Here is a 25,205-nt window from a genome sequence, read left to right as displayed (position 1 = left end):
TCCTAAATCTCTTTGAGTTTCCTGGGTGATAGGAGTGTCTTTTGTTCTAATAAGGTGACTCTGGGTGGGCTCCTGCATGGCTCCTGGATGGGGGCTAGCCACTTGGAAGACCAAGTCATGATTAGAAGCTTGGAATTTTCAGCCCCATCTCCCATTCTCCAAAGAAGGAAGAAGGGCTGGAAATGGAGTTAAAAATTGATCGTGCCTAAATGAATAAGCCTCCATAATATCTCAATAGTACAGGAGTCAAAGAGCTTCCAGATGGTGAACATGTTCACGATCTAAGAGGGTAATACCCCCGCCCCCCAACTCCATGGGGACAGACGCTCCTGTGCTGAGAACCCTTGTAGACCTAGCCCTACATATCTCTCTTCATCTTGCTGTTCATCTGTATCCTTTATCGTTTTTATAAATGGGTAGACCTAGCCCTACATATCTCTCTTCATCTTGCTGTTCATCTGTATCCTTTATCGTTTTTATATATTATCCTTTTAATAAATGGGTAAATGTAAGTGTTTCCCTGAGTTGTGTGAGCTGTTCCAGCAAATAACAGAATCCAAGGGGAAGAGGTAATGGGAATCTCCAATTTGTAGCCAAGTTGTACCGAAGTTGTGGGTAACCTGGAGACCTACTACTTGCATTTGCCATCTGAAGTGTGTGGGGGACATCTGAAGTGACTGAGGGCTTAACCTACGAGGTCTGATGCTATCTCCAGGTAGAAAGTGTCAGAATTGAGTTAAATTGTAGGATGCCCAGCTGGTGTCACAGAAAATTGGTTGTTGTGGGAGGAAACCCCCATACCTGTTGTCAGAAGTCTTGTGAGTGTGTAGTAGTGTGAGAGTAAAGGAAAAACTGTTTTTTTTTCCAGCACAGAGGCAAATAAAATATTTGTCAGCCTACTGTGGGAAATCATTTATGAGATTGTTAAATGAAATAATTAATAATGGGGGTCTATACATTTGATAGGATTACCCAGTAATAAAGATATCCTGAACCAAGATACATTCAACTGAATTAGCTATTCAAATTATGGGATGTTTTAGGGTGATTATAACTGAAAGATATTCTGAGAATTAGTCAATCTGAGTTTTAAAAGATCTAAAATTACCTAAAGATAAATCTGAACAACATAATTCTACCATTGGGATTGATATAGAAAGGAGATAAGGTAAAGAATAAAGTCACTATATTAAAAAGGATTCATAAATCCATCTGGCCTCCAAAGTTCGGGTTCCCAATGACTGACTAATTGTGATGTGCAAAAACTTTTGCTCTCTCAGTCTTCTTCCTCCCAGGCTTTTCAGCAGCACATAACACTGTTCATATCTATGAATCTTTCTGCTTCTTTGTTTTTTTTTGGGGGGGTGTGTGTTTTAAAATAAAGCAAAAATACTAGAAGCCAGTTTTACTCTTACTTTTGACTACTACTCAGTTTTTTTGTGGCTGATTCCACTTCCTCTAAACAGAATTTTGATGACCTAATATTGACCCTAGGAATTATACCTGTGGTAATGTTCCCCTTTCACTCTGTATGTTTTCTGCCTAATTAAATCTTGGTGGCCTCAATAACTACCTCTATTCAGATAAATTAGGCACATATGTCTTCTGGTCCTAGAGCTTCAGTGCTGAGTTTCCACCATCCCTGTGAAATCCCGTTTTTGCTATGCTAGAGGCACCTGAATTTCACGGGCCAAACTAACATTAGCATTTTAACATCCTCTGCTCAGAGTTATCTTCTCTTCCGTTAATGTTTCAGATCTCAAATAATGGGATCACTATTCACCTAAGCCAAGTTTCTGTAGAAGACAGTGACGAAGGTATTTGTTTCAAATCAAAGTCCCACTCTTTACTGCCACCACTTTAGTTTGACTCTTTAAATTTACCACCTGGATTACTGAAAGCATCAAATTTCTGGTCTTCCACCACCAGACCCTCCCAACAGTCTACCAGATGTTTCTCCTTTTTTCACTGTCTCTTAAGTTCTTCAATACCTGTTAAGTTCTTCATTTCCTTCTGAGCTAAAATTGATGTTGTCTGTTACCAATGAATTCCTCAACGTTTTTACAATTTTCTCTCCTTTATTAAAAAGATAGCCGAGCCTGGCCAGTGTGGCTCAGTTATTGAGCATCAACCTATGATCCAGGAGATCACAGTTCAATTCCCGGTCAGGGTACATGCCCAGGTTGTGGGCTTGATCCCCAGTAGGGGGCGTGCAGGAGGCAGACGATCAATGACTCTCTCATTATTGATGTTTCTATCTCTCTCTCTCCCTCTCACTTCCTCTCTTTGAAATCAATAAAGATATATTTAAAAATATATATATATAGCCCAAATGAACTATTTTAAAATAGTTATTAGAATTTTGAAAGTGCTTTTGCTTTCCATGCTGCTAGGATAAGCCTGTATCACTGTATGAAAACCCAAGATAAAAAGTCTAAATTTATAAACCAGATACATTAAGGTCTAATAATTTACATTATAATGATGTGTTTTTTTTAATCTCTATTGAGTCACAGCTTCGCATTCTTATCAAAATATATGGTTCCAATTGTATAAATATCTAAAAAGAGTTTAGATGTGAGGTGAGGTATTTATTATCCAAGACTTGTCATTTATAAAGCCACAAAAGCAGATTGAAAGAGTAGAAACTTCTGTTGGCTTATATAATTCTTTAGGAACCTGTACTGTTAAGCAACCGAAACACAGTTTTAAACATTTTTATAATTATAGAAATTTCTACTATTATAGGATTTTAATATAAAGGTACGTACAATTTCTAAAATATTTTGATTATGGATACTGCCATCATTTCTTATACATTACTGTTTGTAAATATAATCATCACCACTGAAAAATACTTGTTAAATTAAGAACTAACGACTTAAGTTTTATCTTAAAGGTGGGTGGGGCGGATGAGATGAAAGAAGGTAAAGAGGATAGTCAAAGAACAGACGTGCATAGCCCGTGGGTACAGACAACATAGTGGTGAGGGCTAGAGGGAGGGGAGGGCAGGGACTGGGTGGGCAAAGGTGGGGAAAATGGGGGACATATGTAATAATGCCAATAATAAAAATAAAAAATGTATATTATGTATATATGTGCATATAAATGCATCAGTGTATATACATGTATATATAAATGTAATTTTAACATGTAAAATAAGTTTCTAATTGCAAACTTAGTTCCTTAATCCATATACACAAAAGATTTGAGGTAAATGTTTTCTAAAATCCTTTTAACTTTAACATTCCTGGTTCTATTACAATCTTCAAGACACATTTGAAGAGAAAGAATCAACTCCAACCACTTAAACATGGAACAATGAAATGCTTCAAAGATGTTTCCTGCCATTTAAATAATCTTATTTACCCTTGCCACATCCTTAAATCCTTTCTTAATCCACTCATCCAAACATTGCAGGATTCAATTTCTTGAAAATGTCAGTAAGTACTGATAAATGGAAAGCTCCTGTTTGTGTCTGGATTTCATTTGATATCACCTTGAAATTTTGAAATGTAACCTTCAAAAGTGATTGTAATTTACTGTAGTCTTAAAAAGCATGATTATAATATAATTTCTATTAATGGTTTATGAGAGAAATGAATATATTTACATATTAGTTAAATTTGTCACAAGGCATAGGGAGGGTCTTACTCTTTTTCATAAAGAAATATATTGTTGAATTAGGGCTCTTGAAATAAGACCTGAGAGACAATATTTAAACTTATCTTTCTGACCAAAATCATTTCATTAATACTGACAGAAAATTACTTTCCTGAAATTTGTAGTTACTATTTCTCTTCCTATTTTTGTGATATAATATAGTTAACACAAATACTACTAAATATAAATTTAAAATTACAAGACTATTTGGTCAATATAGAGTAAAATTCTCAGAACACTGCTGAATTCTATATATTTAAGCATAGCAAAATAACATAGTATCTACTTGCTAGTTATTCCTGTCTCTGCAGACTTCTAGGTTGTGACCACTTTGACTTGCATTTTTTTCATGTAGCGGGCTCCTTTAAAAAAAAAAAAAAAAAAGAAAATTTAAAAAATTTTAAATGACTGTATTTATAAATTAACAAATACATCTAAATGAACATAATGAGCAAGAATGGAATGTGAAAAGCTTAATCAGATGCTTTTCTAATCATCAGGTTATGCATCCTATCAGAATAATTCCACAAACACTACATTTTAAATATTTGAGCTGTGAACATATAAATTCAGTGTGGAACAAAAGGATGATACTATTGTACAATATTCCTTTTTAAAACAACACTTCAATAGCAGCAAGGAAATTCTCTGTGTAGTGATTTTCCTCCTTTCCTGTTTTATTCCTAATAACTAAATAGTAAATGAGAAATGTATTTTCCTTGTTTTTAAAAATTACAAAAACAGAATTTCTTTTGAAATATTTCATATCTTATAGGTCAGAGCTGACTTTTCTTCTAATTATTCTGAAAAAATAAAGTTTTATGTTCTCACTATTACACCTTAAATGTTGATTTGGTAATTCCTAGTGATAATTAAAAAAAATTGTTTTGACAGTGGCACTTATCACATGTGTGTATATTCATAGCTTAATGTGTTTCATATATTATAATTATAACAATTAAGCCTAAAATACCCATATGCATTTGTAATTATTAAAAGTTATTTTCAAAAAGTGATTTCCATGAGATTAATGAAAATATTTACATTTATTTATTATTTTAGTTTATACTCTATTCATTTACAAACCACGGTTGATAGGGGAAATGAAAAAAAATGATACCTTGAAACTACAGTGGTAGCTCGGTTTTCGAATGTAACCCGTTCTGGAGCCCATCCAAGTTCTGAAACGTTCGAAACCCGCGGGATCAGCAGCCGACAGCTGGGCCTCAGGCCCTTGCCCTCGGCGGAGGCCGCGTGGCGTGTTCTACTTCCGGGGCGCGTTAGAAACTGAAGCGTTTACTTCCGGATTTACGGCGTTCGTAACCCGAAATGTTCATCGATGGAGACGTTCGAAAACCAAGGTACCGCTGTATTTGTTTGAGTACTTGATGTAAAGCCTTTACATTTATAAATCCCATGAATATATAATTATTAAATATATAAGTCAGAACTACAGGGAACCTCCACTTATTAATGGAACAGAGAAGTATTTAGTTCATGCACAGAGGCAGGCACTGCCTAGTGGGTTTCCGGAGTCATAAAGGGAAGCTTTGCTGTTACACTTTAGCGCAATTTTCTAATAAAAAAATTAAAAGGGGGAGAGAAAGAACCAAGAAAATATTCAAGACCTGCTTAGTAAAGTCAATTGTACATTGTAAAACTTAGATACTAAATAACCTTTCCTTAAAATTAGGACTCTAAAGGATATTTTTGGAGAATAAAAACTATAGTGAATTATTAAACAGCAGTTAAAATGCTGGAGATTATGTATTTAACTGATACAATTCTTTACTTGTATAAAACATGTAGTCTTAGACTAAATAAAGCTTAGCAAGCCATGTGCTCAGGCTGAAGTAGTTTTCTGATTACAGATACATTATTAGTATGAAATAGAAATTAACTAATTCTTGTAGTTATAATTATTCTTAATACTTATGTTTTTTACTTTTATACTAAATTTAAAAGTGATCACACCTTTGATACAGTGTTACATTATAAAATGCTTACAGTCCACAATCTATTATTCTGAATTTTGTAGAAATACAAAGATACAATCTGATTAAATACTACTTAATATAGACTAGGTCCACAGATTAGAAAACGGAATTCATCTATTTTAACTTATCTGTAAAATCAAAATAATAATTAATCTTAAGTGTCTCATAAGTAGTTTTTTCATTTTAAATAATATAAACTAAGTTCTGTTAAAGAAAACCACAGATCCAAAATGGAGTCACTTGTGCTAAAGCCCATCACATGGAACCTAGACTTAATACCTGACCTAATTACAGTTTCAACCTTCTCCGGGAATGTAATCTTAATTGACTAGTCTGGAATTGTTTTTGGTCAGTACCAATGAAATAATTTGTCATGGCCTTCTCCATCCACAACGCCCCCTTGCAAAGGAAGCTGAGGCAATCTGCCCTCTAAGATCCAGCCTTCCCCAAAAGGAAAGCGGCCTGGTCTGAAACAATCCTTTTTTTTCTTTTGCTAGTAAAATTTCTGTCATACCTATTAAAGCCTTCCATATTTTACAACTCTTTGGAGAAACTCTGTTTACTAGGTGGGATGCTGCCTGACTAGTGAATCACTCAGTAATGCCAGTTAGATCTTCAGGTCTGAATTTGTGTTCTTTAATCCTTCTTAACAGCCAAGCACTCTCCTCACCAGAAAGGTTGTTATTATATTGTTTCATTATTGCAAATGGAGTTTCAAGACTAAAATATATGATTTCAGGACCAAAGAAAGTGATATATACTTAAAAATAAATTACCATAATCTTGTTTTATGTTATTTTGTTGCTATTTTATTGAAAATAAAAAGTGCCTCTTCACTTTCAGGCAGGTTCTCCATTCAATATAATGAAATAAATGTCTCAATTTAGAACAATAAATTACTAGTATTGTTGTATTATTATACTATTACTATTATACTATACTATACTGTACTGTAGTATACTATATACTATATTATATTATTATAGTAAAAGTTATATTCTTACATTATAGTTATATTATGATACTATAATATAGAGTTATGTTATTTTTAGGATGAGTAGACCTGCTTTTGTTCTTTGCATATGCCTGGAATTAGGTCCTGCCATAGCTAGTACGGCATGCACACTACTCAGAGATGGGAGACAATGTTAGAAAGACATTCTTTTATACATAGTACTTTATTTTTCTTTTATAAGTTAGTTATAAGTAACATTACATTTTTAAGGCTATTTTTTAAGGGGGAGAAAAAGAAACTTTTGGTTATAATAGAGATGAACATACCAGCCTTGATGGTTTTCTTTTACTAAATAACCTAAAATAACGTGTTCAAAAAAATAAATGTTCAGGTATTATTTTCAGTGCTCTCATGGTCTATGATATAGTTCCTGGGCCTCCCTGGCATTGTCCATTTTGAAAGACTTGCTGGGAGGGCTTATAAATGGAAGCATTGTTTGAAAACCTTTGGAAAGGTCCCTTGCTTTGGGCCATAATCCATTTGTGGCACTTCTGGTTACCAGTTCTTCAGTTAACCTCCTTCAAATATAACCTTCTGACTCAGTCCTTAATTGGATCTAAATGACACACACACATGCACATACTCATTCATTGTATACATTAGATGGATGCTAATTCTCATTTGCTTGCAGCCCATCCCTTCCTGCACTTTCCGTATCTTTCCATTGCCTCAGCTGCATTTAACCCCAGTTTGACCTGCCTTCTTTACCTGCTATTCAAAAGTAGAAAATACATATGAAAAGTCCTTACAGTATAAGTTCTTACTTAAAACATAATCTCCCAGGGGCAAGGACCTGTTCAGATATGCTTCTAATCAGTGTTTATCACTCTGCAGACACTGCAATATTTCACAAGTGTTGCTGCAGCCCTTGAGATACGGCTACACAGTAAATAGGCCAGATTAGAATGCCAAGCACTACAACTCCCAGCTTCACATCTTAATTATAATTAAATGAGATTGCCTAATGCAAGTGTTTAAATGTTCATTAAAATTAACCTATCGAATCCAGAGGGCACAATGAACACTCATGATAATACTAAAATTTTAGATTTAGTTTTCCAACTACTGAATAAATAAAAAATTCAGGGGATTTGAAATGTCAAGAATGCTTTGAAATAGAGATTGAATTGGCTAAGAACTTTCTTTAATTCTGTCTCATGGTTAATGTTCTCTTACTGTTTTTTGTGATATGATTACTAATGATAATTGACTATTTGATGCTAATAATCTTCTAGGAGCTAATGAAGTACAGGTACTGCATATCGAAGGAATGTGATAAGCACTCACCCAAGCAGGAGCTATGATAGAGAACAGATTTAGGTTGAATTATAAGCTTCAGATAAGTAAAGTGGTTAGGGAAGACCTCACTAAGAAGGTAACATGTAAGTAGACACCTAAGAAGGAGAGAGCTATTTATGTAAGTAGCTGATAAGAAAATTCCAGGGAGAAAGAAAAACATCCCCCAACCACTAAGGCATGAGACATATTTTGAAGATCTAAATGATGGCAAGTATGCCTAAGCCTAATCGGCATAAAGGAGAATAGCCAAATAATAGATTGGAGAGACAAGTAAGTAACAGGTGAGACCTTGTAGGCACTGGTAGGAAGTAAATTTTTAAATTTTCCATGATCTAGTAGAGACTTCAAAATGTCCATTAAAAGCTAGCTTAGAAGTGAAAAATGAGTTGGAAGAGAAGACAAGGAGTGCTTAACTTTAAAATGCACTTATATAGCAAGCACATTGTTTTTACTTTGATTTTATGCTATATCTATCTATATCTATCTATCATCTATCTATCATCATCTACCATCTATCTATCTATATAAAATAATGCCTGTAAGCATCGCTTTGATCCTATATGGGAGAGGCTTGAACATACAGTGGGCGTGGTTAAGCACCTCTCCTTCACCCTTTCAGTCTGACTCCTGTCACTGCCTTTATTCCCAAATAAAACAAATTTTTAAGTTAGCTGCCAAGCATCTTTTCATATATCAGTTGGCCATTTGTATGTCTTTTTGGAAAAGTGTTTGTTCATGCCCTCTGCCCATTTTCTAATTGGAATGTTTGTTTGGTGTTGAGTTGTGTGAATTCTTTATACATTTTGGTTATTAACCCCTTGTCGGAGCTGTTGTTTGCAAATATCTTCTCCCATTTGGTTGGTTGTCTTTTTGTTTTGTTGGTGGTTTCTTTTACTGTGCAGAAGCTTTTTAGTTTGATATTGTCCCATTCATTTACCAACTTCACTAGCTCAACTTCACTAGCTGTTAGGGAAATGCAAATCAAAACTACCATGAGATGCCACCTCACACCTGTTAAAATGGATATTGTCAACAAGATGAGTAATAACAAGTGCTGGAGAGGTTGTGGAGAAAAAGACACCCTTCTTCACTGCTGGTAGGAATATAAACTGGTGTAGTCACTATGGAAAACAATATGGAGGCTCCTCAAAAAATTAAAAATAGAGTTACCATATGACCCAGCAACCCCTCTTCTGGGTATCTACCTGAAAAGTTTAAAAACACTTTTTTGTAAAAATATATGCAAGCTTAGGTTCATTGCAGCATTATTCACGATGGCCAAGACATGGAAACAACCAAAGTGTCCTTCATTAGATGAATGGATAAAGAAGCTGTGGTACATATATACAATGGAATACTACTTAGCCATGAAAAAAGATGAAATACTGCCATTTGCAAAAACATAGATAGATCTTTGGAATATCATGCTAAGTAAAATAAGTCAGACAAAAAAAGGTCAAGAACTATATGATTTCACTCATATGTAGGATATAAAACTGAAAGCAACAAATGAACAAACAAGAAAAACAAACAAAAACTCAGAGACACAAACAACAGTATGGTGGTTACCAGAGGGAAGGGGGTGAAGGGGAAATAAAAAGTAAAGGGGGTCAAATATAAAGTGATAGAAGAAGATTTGACTTTGGGTTTTGGGAACACAATACAGATGGTATATCATAGAACTGCACATTTGAAACCTATATAATCTTATCAGTCAATGCTACCCCGACAAGAAAAGAAAAAGACAATACATCCTTAAAATGAAATTCCACAGAGAAGGAACAATATTATATATGTGTGTGTGTGTGTGTGTGTGTATGTGTGTGTATACACACACACACATACACACACACCACATATTGGGGCTTTGAGGGTCCTGATGGAGATCAGAGGTCTTTGTACAGTTCCCCTGGTGCTGCACTACCTGGTAGGTAGGTCAGGTATGACAGATAAGAGCAGGAGACCTGGGAAGCTCTAACCAATTTCACAGAGCAATTTGCTGATCTACCTACTTTTATGGATTTAATAATATTTACAATTTCTCTTACCCAGGGTTATCTTTATGACACCAATACTCTCTTATATCACCACTTCATAGAACCATGTGGTCCAGCAGAGTATATAATATGCAATGAGGGATACAAAAGAGTCATAAACGAGCCATTGTAACTAAATATTGCTGGCATCTCACCTTGGCCTGTCTGGGTCTTTATTGCTTTTTTGCCAGTTCTAAAGCAACAGTCTGCCTCCTCAGTGGTCTCTAGCACCCTAACGTTACGTACCTCCAAACCGTAACATAGTCCAGAGGTGACTTCCTAAGACATTTTCATCATGCATGTTTCACTCAGGGAAAGAAGGGTGAAAAGAACAACTAACATTTGCAGAGTGCACATTTTATTCCAGATATTATTCTAGGCGATTGGAGATGATATGTCTCGCAGGTTGGTTGCACCCTGCAACAGACTCTGCCTAAGACAAGTTCTGAGAATAAATACTTTATTGGGGAGGCAATTCTAGGAAACAACATAGAAGAGAAAAGAAGTGAAAGAGGAAAGGGAAGGAAGCCAGTAACAGGTGTGTAATGAAGCAATTACTGCTCTGGGCAACTAGGGCTCTATCCTGCTGAGGACTCTGAGAGAGAGCATGCAATATACCGCAGGGTGAGCCAGTGGAAGGAGGAAGGAGAGCGACTTACTGCCCCACTCCCATCTGTCAGTGACTGAAGGTTGCACTTGGAGATGTTAACTCCTCTGGACACTGACTACAAGCTGAATGAATGTTCTCAGGAGGATTTGACTCTGCTTACACTTAGAGGCCAGAAGCACATACCAGATGTTAGGGAGTCAAGAGGACATGGGAGGGCCCTCAACAGCTTACAGTATCTTTTCCTCATTTATTCCTCATTAATATCACCATTTTAGAGGGGCTTTCCCTGACCACTGAATTTAAAGACACATATCCCAGTTCTCTATCACTTGTTTGCTTTCTTTCTGAGCCCTGTTCACTATTAATTAGATTCTTTTCTTTTATATGCTCTGTGTTTGTCCCTAGACTGTGAGCATAATGTGGTCAAAAGCTGAGTTTGTTTTGTTCATCAACATCTAGTACAAAGTAGGAACCCAAATGTGTTGAGTCAGTGAATGGATGAGAGCCCTATGAGGTAGGTAGTGTGATCTTCATTAATAGATGGGGATACTAAGGCCATATTGATGGTAACAGGATTCCAATCCAGAATGGTCTGACATAAAACCCATACTATTTATTACTTTATGATACCGATGCCATGTTGTTTTCCTATTTCCTGCTTCAGAAAACGAAATTATTTCCTATTCCCTACATCATTAAATCTAAACTCCTCTGCCCTTCATTCCTTCTATAACCTGGCTAGTTAGATTAGTTTTGCATCTTTAAAATCAATAGTGCACAGATACATAAAAGATAAATGAGATGTTGCTAAAACCATACCATACATGAAAATGACGTGCAGGCTGCTTATTGTCAACAATTAGTTTAATATGAGGAAACAGTGTGATCTTGCTTCTAAAAAGTCCAATGTAAAATGCTATATAAATGTAAATATAATTTCTGGAGCAGTCAGAGGGGTGCATGCAAGGCTCTGTTTCTGAAGCCAAAATGACTGGAACTCAGAGTAATTGGTGATAGAACAGCAAAATTCCTTCCATCCATGCACAAGTGAGAGATTTTGCTTTAGATGACTGAGACCGAACAAAAACACATAACTATGCAAGCAAAATGGAGCCAGGAAGGATGATGTTGGAAATAAGAGAATAAAAAACAATGTATGCCTACCTATATTTGCTAAAGATGAATAGGTGCTTTCATTTACATTATTGCATTGAAGACTGAGGTCATCTAGCATGACTGTAGGGCCTGACAGAGCATAAGAATTTAGCATTCACTCCGGCCGGGCATGGCTCAGTGGATGAGCATCGACCTAGGATCCAGGCGATCGGGTTCGATTCCCAGTCAGGGCACATGCCCGTATTGCAGGCTAGGCAGCTGATCAATGACTCTCTCATCATTGATGTTTCTATCTCTCTCTCTCTCCCTCTCCTTTCCTCTCTCTGAAATCAATAAAGATATATTTAAAAAAAAAAAAAAAAGAATTTAGCATTCAGTCCTGCAGTAAAAGAACTGCTGAAAGAAGAGAGCTACAGCCTGAGTCTGGGGTTGAAAATTCACATAAGAAATAATTAGGGAGTGATATGACCACGTGATATTGAAGGGAAGATGTAGTAGAACATGACTGATCAACAATATTTGGAGCATTTTCCTACATTATCAGGCTCCTCCTAGGGGTGCTGCTTTCTTTGGGAGGACGACACCTCCTGCCCCAATGATGTCAGCCTAGGTCATATGGCTCACTTTGAATAATGGAATACAAGCCAAGGGGAAGCTTTAAGCCATCCTGTGCTCTTCCTAGTGCTCTTTGCATTCTGTGGTAAAGCATAGACATGGGCTCCTTTTTCTTTCTAGATTCTAGAACAAAGAGAAGGCAGAGTAGAGACCCAGCCAATATTTAGCCAACATGTAATAGTGTGAAAAATAAACCTTTGTTGTTGTAAAGCTAAGGCGTGGGGTTATTTATCGCTGAAGTGGTAGAAGTTGAGTAAGAAGAGTAGGTAAAAGTGTCTTTCTAATTCTGGGGAAGTTTACAAATTAAAAATTGAAATAATGAGGAAAATTACTTTCTGTTCATAATTTTGAGTTTAATGCAACAAAAATTTATAAAGGATATTAAAAGTGTTGATAATATTTAAAAGAATTTGACATGTTAGGAATTTTCAAGATAAAAATAAATCAAACAAGGTAAAAATGAAATGTGGTTTATGAATCTGAGGAGAGATTCATTTAAAAGTTCTGGTGTTTTCAGGGTGTTCCAGGATCTCACAAAAACTAAAGAGTACTCAATAATTGAAGGCTGGGATTCTATACAGATGGATCAGTGAGCTAAGGGATAGGACATCACATGAACTTTGCTTAATGATTGTGTAGATAATACACAGCACAAAAATATAAATTATGTCCAAATAATAAACACTGCAATTGATCCTAGGAGAGGAAAACATGCCCGGATAATGGCTAGTCATAAAACCACTCACCCTTTCCTGGCTCATTGATTTTTTCTTTTTTTTAAACACAAAAGGCATTGTGGCTATTAAGTACATAGTATACTATGTCTAGAATACTGTCTACATTTCACATATTAGAAATAGTCACTTCGATAATGACTTTCCCAAGTGCTATAATTGTATATTCAATCAAAAATCCTTCTCTCATCCTTTATATATTTTAAGGTCACCTCGCTATCACACTGAGTCTTGATTGTATCCTTCAGTATACACGGTAGTTCTTAAAAGCTGGTAAACATAGTCTTTGAGTCAAGAATTAAAGATTGAGCCTTTAAAAGTCTTTTCTCCCTTTTTCCCCTTCCCAATTAATTTTATAACAAGTTTAGTGAAGAATTTGGCCGAAGGGGAGAAAACTCTGAAAAACAAAAAGCCTTAGAAAAAGCTTAAAAATCATTTTGTGGCTGATGGTGCAGGGAATATTGTTCCACCATGGATTATCCCTGGTAATACTGTGTAGCCAAAGTATTATTAATAATAACAGGATACCAACAAAAATGTTGCTGATCACAAAAGCTGTCAAGCTTACTGTCAGCTGCGTCACTTGGCTCCAAAAGAGGGCAGTAAGAACTGATGCACTTATTTGATGCCTCCTATCTTGCCTGACTGTAAACTGCTAAGGCATAAATCACATATATTTTTGCTTTTAAAATGAAAAAGAACATATTTAGCTTTGCTCTTGACACGAGGATGTTCAAACTCACACAAAATAAAACAACATATTGCCTCATTTTTGTTATAGAAGAATGTAAATGAACTTCAAAACAGAATTTAGAAATTGTTGCTATATTTCATAAAGAATACCCTCAATTAAAACATATATTTCCTCTGGCCCATACAATACTGGGGATACTTTTAAAATCTTTGAGAACAAATATCCTGTATACTAATTTGAAAATAAATTAAGCCAACTCTTTCTAAAAAATAGCTTACTCTAATTAAACAGTTACATTTTCTTTAATCTAATGAAACCAGAGAATCCTCCAAAGGGGCTGGAATACATTCCTTGTTTTCAGGACTTTATTTCATAAAAACACTTACTTATTCTACATATATAAACAGCCTCATGTGGATCAGAGTTTTAGTTGTTAATGGATCGGTCCATCAGTAAACTCCAAGGAACATGAATTACACCATTGACCATACCTTCTTGTCTCAAGTCAGGCAAGCAACTACAGAAGCGATGGGGATGTGAGAGAAGGAAAGCCTTAAATCTACTGTAGATTAGAGCATTGCTCAAATATTTGGACTGACATACCTAAGGACAAAATTGAGGCTGGGTTTTGTGACTTGAAGCAATCACAGGGCTGTCTACTCCCTAAGAGTGGGTCAATGACATCAGAGGCAGGGGAAGATTATCCCCCTTTAACTGTACAGAGGCAGACAAAACTATAGTTGTACCTTAATCATGTCATGAAATACAGTTGTTCAAATCTTACTTATAAAGAGATGTCTAGAATATAAGCAGGATGCAATGAGTTTGGTTGTAGAGATAAGAAAGGACTCCAGAAATTTTGTGTACTCTTCTTTGTGTTCCTGGGGAGTGAAAACATAGGCGAGCCGGATGGATTCTCAAATTATAGGAGGCTTCTTGTTGATTTAATTAATGGCAGCTCTGGATAGAGCCTTTGCTTTCTGTGGCATGGTTTAGAAGTCTTTCTAGATCAAGTGTTTTGACGGGAGGTCAAATTCATGAGGTACCGGAGAGGTGGCATCAGCATAAGAAAGTACTGAGGGTTGAAAATTAAATTAAACTATCATAGAAAAATCTTAATGGAGTTATGGTGCTTCATGCACATGCAAGTTTTATCAGAAGAAGTTCTCTGGGTTGGCCCTTCATTTTGGGACAGGTGTCCTAGGTATTGATGTGAACTCATGTTGTGGCAGACCGAGCCCCTGAGAACTTCTGCCAGAGCTGTTCCATGGTTATAAGTGCCATAGCAGTGTTTTGGGGGGGGGGGGATAGACTTGTTTCTTACTTCTCAGGATTCCATGAGGAGGCATTTTCCCTACACTTTCTTGGCTCTTGCCCCATTCTCTTTTCCATGGATGTGGAAGGAGTTATCTGATTGGTAAGTTCTGCATAGCTGCAGCACTCCCCCTGTCTTCCTTCTGGAGCCTGCCTGGGAAAACTTGATTTTGGCAGCCAAGCCCTCAGCTGTATAGCAGCATGCCCCAGAGGATGAGGCCAGATGGGCCAAATCTTAGGAAGACCATTGTAGCCATGCACTTGAACCACATCCTCTAATATCAGTCTAATATCAGTATTTGAGTTTTATCAGTAATAAACATAAATAGACAAAAAGTAGATCTTGGTAACTCAAGTAACAGTTGAAATTTTTGATGGGACCCACGCATATGGCCGTGGGCTTTCAGTTTTAGCAAGTGGGTTATGCAGGGTTTGACTTGAGGATTTATGGTGGCTCACAGCAGATTTACTCCCAAGCAAGTGGTTGTTTTTCAACAGATGGGACTGTTTTATCAACACCGCCTTGATCCTGCTGACATTAGCGGATGCCGGCCACAGTGTTTGAGTTACTGCTATATGATCTTGAGCTTTAGGCTGGATAATCACACAAGCACTGTCTGTGGCCTTATAATTCAGAAATCTTTCATTGGGGATGTGCCCAAAGAAGGGTGGTGAGTTTGATTAATAAACAAATAAAAAGTAATAGAGAGCCTTGACAATGAAAAGAATCTGCCCTCCTAGGTAAAAGTGAAAAAGATAACAGAAGTCATTGAAATTACTTTACAGCTAAAAACTATGCAAAGAAATAACAAAGACTGTGTTTGGAGCACTTGGCTTTTAAGAACCAAGTTTATGTAAGGTTTCCAGAAGGAACTGAAGTGGTGTTAAAAGAGGCATGCTTCAATTTTATTATCAGAACAGAGGAGTAGAAAAATAAAAACAAAATAAAGGAAAACTGGCTGCTTATTTTGGAGGAAAAAGAGAGATTTCCTTAGGAGAAATCTTGAGATTTTTATGGGATATGAAATAGAAATTGGAATCTTGAGGGTGGAGAGAAACAAATATGAAAAAGAAATGAACAGACCTAGCTCTAATTTTAAAGAGGCAAGTAGAAAAGCAAGAGATGTGTCAGCATTACCAAGTCAAACAATTGTGACTGAAGCCTGAAGAAATCTAACCAAAGCCAAGACAGAATTTTAGGGCGCAATCTAGAATGAATTCCCAAGAGAGCACAGAATCAGGGAAACTACTGATGATGTGGCCTTTTAAAGCTGTGTTTAAGGAGTCCAGTGCAATAGCAACAGAGAACTACAACTTGAAGAATGGGGACACTATAACAAGTGCCCAGAAAATCTGGACAAATCTAAAGATAGAAGGCAGAAAACCAACAAAAAAATGTAAAGCATACTTAGGTGAGTTTCAAAATAATAAAATCATTAGAGGTGAGGGTACAGGTATTGCCTTGCCCTTAAGAAACATTCCAGAAATTTATAGAATTAAGCATTTTAAAGGAGAAGAAACACAGCATGCCTAATTCATGTCTGTAAATAAGATAGAGCAGATAGAAATTCTACTCAATGTCTGGCTGAAACAGTCCAATGTCGAGGAAAGCAAGTTTCTTGAAAGATCAGGCACTTATCCTCATGAGGCCCCTAGAGGCACACATTTCTTAACTAACAACAGCTGTTTTGGGGTCAGGACCATGAGGATGTTAATCCTCCAGATTATAAACATACAAAAGACAGCAGTTGCATAGGCCCAAGCAATTCCACAGCAATGCACATGGCAATGACCACTAGGGCTCCAGGAACAAAGACACCTGCTTACCAGGCTTTGTAGAAGCCCTGCCATTAGATGGACTCCCATTCAGTCCATGACTGGCACTCAAAGGGGAGTTTCTGATCCCTTGTAATGCTAATGCTATTCTGGTCTACTTTGTTCTTCTGGCACTGCTGGGCTCTTGCTGAAACTCTACTGGTGCCATCTACCAGGGTAGAAAGGTGTTTTTTTGGGCTCCCTAATGTTACTGAGTTACCTTCAGGGTAGGCACAGAAGCCACTGGGCCTCAGCCTCCTTATGCCATTGGGCAAAGGTACAAAGACACAGGGTTTCACTGTTGCCACCATAACCATAAGATAGGTCTGCCTGAAAGGGACAGTAGGACTAGGATGGCCTGGGGGCCTCACTGTTCTGCGGCTGCAGGTGGATTGAGAGAACAGGCTTTTCTTGCTTTTTATGATTGTAATTATGATGATGATATCTTTTGACAAGGTGATGTTGCAGGTCTCTCCAGTGCCCAGTCCAGGGATGCATGGAAATTGAAAAGAAAACCCAAGGAACACATCATGTTGTCTTTCCTCCAGTTTGGCAGTCCCAGTAAGTCTATCTTCATTCAAGCTTTCAGAAACCGTTTTACCATTGTCTGCTGAATAATTTTCAGGGTGTTGAATTGAACTTTGGGAGGAATAGGGAAAGGTGAGACCATGCTGTTTCATAATCAGAAATTTTTCCCTCCCTGCCTCCCTTCTTTCCTTCCCTTCTCTCTTTTTCTCACTTTCTCTCTCCTCTCACTATCTCTTTCTTTCTCTCAAGCAGATTCCTATGGTACACTTTTGTTTTTAAAGTAAAGTAACTTATTTCTTTATTCATTCTGAAATATTTGTTAAACATCTCCTAACTCCAGGCATTATGCTGTTTGCTGCTGACATAAAGGTAGGTAAGACAGCTACCTTGCTCTTCCAAGAGGTGATAGTGTAATGCTAAAATGTTTGTCTGGATATATCTGGGTGTGGCTCTCATTTAACTGACAGTATAGTGCATTGTAAGACATTTCAATATGTAGTCAGATATTTTCATAACTTTGAAAAATATATTCAATTAAGTCCTTGGTGATTTTTTCCTTTAAGTTGCTCTGATTTTTCTTAGGACAGTTTATAATTCTTAGGTTTTATTTCTTCACATTTGTCTTTATGTCCCTCCATATTTATTTTTTGGTCATGCTTTCTTTGTATTCATGGATTTCCACTATTTGTTCTTCAAATTCCTGGTATGTTTACAGTATTAATTATTTTATTGACTCCAGTGGGGATTTTAAGTTTGCTCTTCATGTTTATAATTTCTTTCCTCATCAATGTTCATTTTTAGTTCTTTCTTTTTCTTTCTGGAAAAAAAATTACTATTTTCCCCCCATATTATTTATTTTGCAGCTATTTCCTAAAGTACTTATCTTCTTGTGATTATTGAAAAGTTTTAACAACTTCCTAATTTTTTTCTAATTTCTGCATTTATTGCTTTCTAAAACTATACTATTCTTTTCCAGGATAATTTTTTGTTCTCTGGTTCTGTAACATTAAATATATATATATATATATTCAATGTTCCTATCACTGAATTAAAAGAACACCCATGTGGTTGTAACACAAAGGGCAAGAGAATATAGTGTGAGATGAAAGTGAGGGGTGGATAGAAGCCAGACTATGCCAGATCCTATAAACTCAGTAAGGCTTTTGTCTTTCTTGAATGAACAGTGACCATAGAATCATTTTAAGATCAAAGTGTTCAGAACACTACATAGGAAGGCCATTTACAGGAGTATCTGGTAGAATCTTCAAATCTCTTCAGAGGAGATGATTTGTGAACAGGTTCAAAACATACTCAGGCCCAGCCAGCATAGCTCAGTGGTTGAGCATTGACCCATGAACCAGGAGGTTACAGTCCGATTCTCGGTCAGGGCACATGCCTGGGCTGTGGGCTCGATCCCAGGTGGGTTGGAGCGGGGGGAGGCGTGTGGGAGGTAGCCGATCAATGACTCTCTGTCATCACTGATGTTTCTATCTCTCCCTCTCCCTTCCTCTCTCTGAAATCAATAAAAAAAATCCCACCATACTCAGGAAGTGAAATTCCAGGCCTTGAAATTATAGCGAATGTCGGAAGAAAAAGGAGAAGGTATGAAAGATGACTCCCAGATTTATGTTCTTTGAACTGAAATAGTTACGAGTACCTAACACTCACACCGAAAACACTGGCAGAAGCTCAGGTTTTGGGGGAAAGATCATGGATTTGGTGAATTTGAGGCACAGGCAAAATATCCAAGGAGTTGCGTCAAGTAGATATTTGGGTACATGGGGAGTGGAGGTATTACTTTGTGAGTCATCTGATTACAGAAATAACTAATGCTGTGGGTGTAGTGAGACTGTCCATGGAGCGAGTATATTTAGAAGAAGGCTTCAGTTTTCAGAAATTCTAGTATGTAGTGGTTGGAAAGAGAAAGTTGCACATGCAAAAGAAAAACCAGAGAGTCAGAGGAAAACCAGGAGTGTATTCTATTATGGTAGCCACGGCACTAGAGGATTTTCAAAAGGTGGAAATGATCAACAGTATTGATTTCAGCTAATAAGTAAAAAGAATGTTGAAAAAAGCATCCTGATGGATTTAGCTAGTGGTAGGCAGAATTCTACGATGGCCCCATGATCATCACACCCCTAAATGTTCAAGCCCTGTGTAATCTCCTCCCCTTTGATTGGCAGGACCTGTGACTTGCTTTTAGCTAACAGAATATGGAAAAGGTGATGTTGTAGCTAAGGTTCCAAATCAGTTGATTGTGAATGAACCAAAAGTAGATTATTTTCGGTGAGCCTGGCTAAATCAGGTAAGACACCTTAAAAGAAGGACAGGACCCTCCCTGAGGAAAGAGTCTCCTTGCTGGCTCAATGAAGTGAATAGTCAGGTTGAGAAGGTGCATGTAATAAAAGGACTGCAGGAGGCCTCTAAAACCTAAAGGTGACCTCCAGCTGAAGTCAGCAAAAAGCAGGGCTCTTGGGCATACAATCATAAGGAAACAAGTTCTGCCAACAGCCTAACTAAGCTTGAAAGTGGGTTCTTCCTCAATTGAGCTTCTGATAAGACTTCAGCCTGGTATCACCCTGGGCAGAGAACCCAGCTAAGCCCCACCAGATTCCTGACACAGAGAAACTGTGAGATAATAAATGAGTGCTCTTTTCAGCCACCAAATTTGTGGTAATTTGTAACACAACAACAGAAAACTAACACAGCAACATAAAGAGATTATTGATGGTGGGAATGAAAGCTGTTTCAGTATAGTGACAGGGGAGAGGCCAGATTACACAGGTTTGGAGGAGCGAGTGGGAGATAAGTAAATGGAGTGAGTATAAATGACTCTTCAGAGAGGTTTAGGTGGAAATAGAGCAAGAATGTGGGGATGTAGCTGAATGGGTCTGTGGTTTTGAGAACAAAGTTTTTGTTTTTGTTTTTTAAATGGGAAATGATTTGAGCATCTTTAAAAGTCTGTCTTTTATAAGAAACAATTTATTTTTACTGGAAGTTTGCTTTGCTATGCTGGATTCAGCATAGATATAGTTCACATGAAATAATTGGTTAAGACTTATGTCTGGTGACCTAATGTTGATCTTTACACTGAAAATATTCTAAAAGAGTATAAACTGTTATAAAAAAGCTAGTATGAATCATGCTATTTAATAAAACCTTCCTGTATGCAATATTTCTAAATGCAAGAGGGCTCTATTTCAATCTGGAGGATTCTCTGTCCGAGTTAAGTTCTACTACCCCTTTCTGTTCTCAGTAAAGGGAAGCCACTACCATTTGTTTTTCTATGATGATTTTCTAAGGTAACACTTTCCCACGGGAGTTGACCAACAAGTCTTTGTTTGTATCCCGCACCGAATTTGTAGAATGGGAAAGAATTATGCCATTGTATGAGACAAATTTCTGTCTAATATGCATTACTATCTAACACTGCTGTAAGAATTTCAGCTTTATGTCAGTTGTTTAAAACCTATTTTTAGCCATGCGTTCTTGTTTCTAAAAATAGTGGTAGTAATTTCTGTGGATTTTCATTTCTGTGATCAGAAATATGGTTTATTATCCTCACACATATGATTAGTTTGGAACAACAACAATAATAACAAGTGAAAAGAAAGAGAGGAAAGAAAAAAAAAGAAAACTTGCTATGTCCCAGGTTCTGTACCAAGTATTTAATCTAAATATCTCCCTTAATTCTCAAAACAACCCTACAAGGTAGTTTATAATTTTTCTCTATTTTCAAGTAAGTAAACTGAGTCTTAGGTTAAAAAATACTGAAAGTCCTGTAGCTGGTCACATTAAGTGTCACATTAGAGAATAAACCCTTCTGTGTGACTCTAAAGTTAATATCTTAGTTAGCTAGTGTTATGCTGCTTCTAGTCTTAAAAAAGGCTTCTTTCTTAATGATTCGACACTGGTCTGCAACAGGACAGGAAGAACTGTTCATTATACTAACAAGGGATAATTAAGACCTCTCCAAAAGGGGACAATATTTCATAGGTTTCTCATTTATCATTATGTCATTCCATGTTCTACAACATAGTCAATCCAGCTGAGTTCCTGTAGTGATATTTAAAAAATGGCCCAACAGCCGTAATCCAATCAATGAGGACTTTCCTATTATAACACAAGCATCAGTTATATTACGTGCCTTATATTAGAAAACAATAAGACTTAACTCTGAAATATGCCTAGAATCATTAGTCTTTTGCATCCATGATGGTTTAATATCATCCACAGCCAGTCATTTGACTCACGCTAGTGGTTTTCAAACTTGAGCTTGTATCTGAACTTTTTGTAGGGCTCATTTCAAAATATACAGACTACTGGACCTGAATCTCAGGGATTTTGATTCTGTAGAAGTGGGTTGCAGCCCTTAAAATTAGCATTTCTAACAACTTCTCAAATGCTGCTGCTGGTCTGGAGACCACACTTTAAGAATTACTGACCCATACCAGGATTCAAAAAACTTTTGTAAAGAATCAGGTAAATATTTTTGATTTTGTGGGTCATATAGTCTGTGTCACAATTATTGAATTCTTTCTTTGCAGTGCAAAAGCAGGCATACATGATATCTAAGTAAACAGAGATGGCTGTGTTTCAATAAGATTTTATTTACAGAAACAGGTGTCGGGCTGGATTTGTTCAATAGACCATAGCTGGTCAACCTCTGGCCTAGACCAAGTCAGTACAAGAGCCCTGAAAAATTACTTCGTATATGTTAAATAGTAACTCTGTAAGTATCAACTGTATATTTAATTACAAAGATTCCTTCTACATTTTTAAATAAAATTTACAGAACTACACCACAGACTAAGCTGATTGTGATAAACTAGCATAGGGGAGAAACCCCCAGACCTTCCTATGAACCCAATAAAAGATGCAAGAGTCTGCATCTTATAGTTTTTATTTTAAGATACACATGGACTTTATCTTCACTTACAATTTTACTTTTAATTAGATTTTGTTTATAGTGTTAGAAGCTATGAATCTACCAATCAAAAGAAGACTAACACTACATTGAATGATATAAATGCCAACCAAATCAGGTTGTCTACTGACTTTAAAATAAAATAGAGCAAAACAAAAACATTGTACTTGACATGAGTGTGCCCAGATTTAATGTACTTGGTCTTTACTCAGAACAGTACTTCAAACTAATTTAAAATGCCAATGTAATCTTTAAAATCTACTAAACTGTACATGCCAATGAACACACTGCATTAGCTCTATGCTTATAAAATGTAATTTCCTGGAAAAGAACAAAATTGAGATAAATTTTGTCATAATGGAATGTGATTTACTCCCCTGAAGATAATTATATGCAAATACCATGAGGAAAGTTAGTATTATGGATCATCTTAGAAACTTAAAATGCAACTATTATGTCAAACATTTCCAAAAATGCTAACAACTAGAAATATTTAAATAAAATCTCTCCAGACAATTATACACTCTAATATGTAATAATATGATGATAGAATAAAATGAGTTTATGGTGGATACATGTCTCCCGTCTTCCAAAATATTTTCCTAAATGGGATTAAATCAAATGTTTCTCTTTGTTCAATGAGTTTATATTTACCACTAGATATTTTTTCTTTAGTTGAATGCAGTGGTTTTCAGAGTCCTCAGTTTAAAAAAAAATGTTGAAAGGGTATTGTGGTCAAAGGAAACCAGAGAATGTTAATTTTAAACACATTTCAAAATAATTTTTTAACTTTAGGACTCCTGAAAACATTAATATTCATCACATGATTATCTGAAAAAAAAGATGTGGTAGATTATATAGCCTTTTTCAATCTCATTTGGAAACCTAATTATCGGTAGAGCATCTTAACAATGCTTTTAGGGTCTGAATCCAAGTCCCGTGTGGTAATACATTTTAAAAAATAAATTCAATTTGATTCAATAAATATTTACTAAGTACCTCTATTTTTTTATTAATTACTTAAAAGGTCAACCCTGTAGTTTTACAATGCTACTCACCAAAATCTATCTAGAACATAGTTAATAGTATAAAAATACTTACACTCCTCTTCAGGCCTCTTCCGAAGTGCTGTACGAACTTCTTTACAAGGACTTCTCTGATATTGTGGGGGATTCCTTCCCCTTATTAGATTCTCCATCCTAAAAAAAGAGAATCAACATATATTAATATCATAATCTTGATATTGGTTGAAAAGATAAGTGCTTTAAATCATTAGTCAATAATTCAAGTTATCTACAGAGGCTTGTTAGACAACATCACTGGGTATGTAGCAAGGAGTAATACAATAGGGAGTGGCAGGGACTGTGGTAAACTGGGAAATGCTTGATTTTGCAAAGGCATTCCTATTTTTAAAATGTAAAATCACCATGTGGACACTCATATGCACATTCTCCAATTGTAGACTGATATGGACTGAATGTTTGTGCCCCCCACTCCCAAATTCGTATGTTAAAGCCTAAAGCCTCAATGTGATGGTACCTGGAGGTGGAACACTGGGACGTCATTAGGTTTAGATGGACACCCATGATGGAAGAAAGACCAGAGGTTGGCCTCTCTCTCTCTTTCCTTCTCTCTTTCTCTGTCTCTCTCTGGCTTATAAGGACACAGTGAGAAGGTTGTCATCTGCAAATCAGGAAGAGGGCTCTCACCAGGAAATTAATCCGCTGGTACCTTGATTTTAGGTTTCTTAGTTTCCAGAACTGTGAGAAAGAAACTTCTGTTGTGTAAGCTACTCAGTATGCAGCATTTTATCATAGCAGCCCAGGTGACTAAGGCAGAGACCTACTAACTAAAGGGTGATTACTTGTAAAGAAAACAAATTTATCAAAAATCAGGTCACCTTTTAGGAAAAGAGAATATATCTTTCACCAACATTCAGAATATCTGTTTCAAACAAGGAATTGCTGCTTCTCTTTCATGAAAATGACTAAATTGGGAGGGGTTTTCTAATTCCAATAATTGTCACTTCTTGAAAAACTGGTTCATATAAAGTGTACTTCTCAGTTACTAGTGACATAGCAATGCTGGCATCCAGAATATAATAAAAAAATCCATCCAATGCAACTTGGGTTAGCACATTTAACAACATATACTTTGTGATCAGTATTTTCTGGTTTTAGTAAACCTTATAGTTTTATATACTCATTTTAATAAAACTAAAATACTGCTGAGTGCTCAGAATTTGAAAATTCATAACAAAACCATGATACTTATTTATCCTTTTGAAATTATAAACATAGCTTATTAATATCCACATAATTATTCTAATGTGATATCACTGGTTTTGATAACTGTGCTGGCCGATAGCACATATACCTTTGAAAACTTCATGGTTGTTATGGGTTACAGTGCTGGTGGGTCTTCTAGGGTTAGTGGTACAGAGGAGTATGTTTCTGGCATCCAGAGATGAAAATTAGGACAGGGCGATCTCATAAAAGCATTATGTAAAATAGTGTGAAATATGAGATGAATAGCCTTTTGTACTGGAACAGTAGAATAACACTATTTCTGTGGGACACTGTCACTGGTTCTTAAAAACACTTTTTCAAATATACTTCCTGAAACCAGTCCATTTATATGTAGAAGATGCTTTATGTGTTTGTGTGTTCATATGTTCATGCCTGTGTATAAGCAGTATAAGAAAATCTTTCTCAGTGTGCAATGATAACTTGAAACAGTTTCAGTTGAAACTCATTTCAAGTGAAAAAAAGAGTTATTTCTCTTGAGGTTATAATAATACAATAACAGGAAACCAAGTGAAAACCTGAATTGTTTATGACAT

General features: G+C 36.3%; 1 protein-coding gene across 1 annotated transcript in view; it reads right to left on the bottom strand.

Moving 5' to 3' along the window:
* LRRC7 (leucine rich repeat containing 7) overlaps nucleotides 1–25,205 on the bottom strand; it is a 396,137-nt gene that overhangs the window by 290,788 nt on the left and 80,144 nt on the right. The window contains exon 2 of the mRNA XM_081144600.1: nucleotides 23,465–23,562. Coding sequence (XP_081000726.1) covers nucleotides 23,465–23,562 — 98 coding nt within the window. The remainder of the gene's footprint in view (nucleotides 1–23,464; nucleotides 23,563–25,205) is intronic.

The sequence above is a fragment of the Miniopterus schreibersii genome (assembly GCF_964146895.1).
Source record: "Miniopterus schreibersii genome assembly, chromosome: 8".
Lineage (NCBI taxonomy): Eukaryota > Metazoa > Chordata > Mammalia > Chiroptera > Miniopteridae > Miniopterus > Miniopterus schreibersii.
Note: the sequence above shows the minus strand (reverse complement) of the source record. Positions and strands in the feature narration are given on the sequence as shown.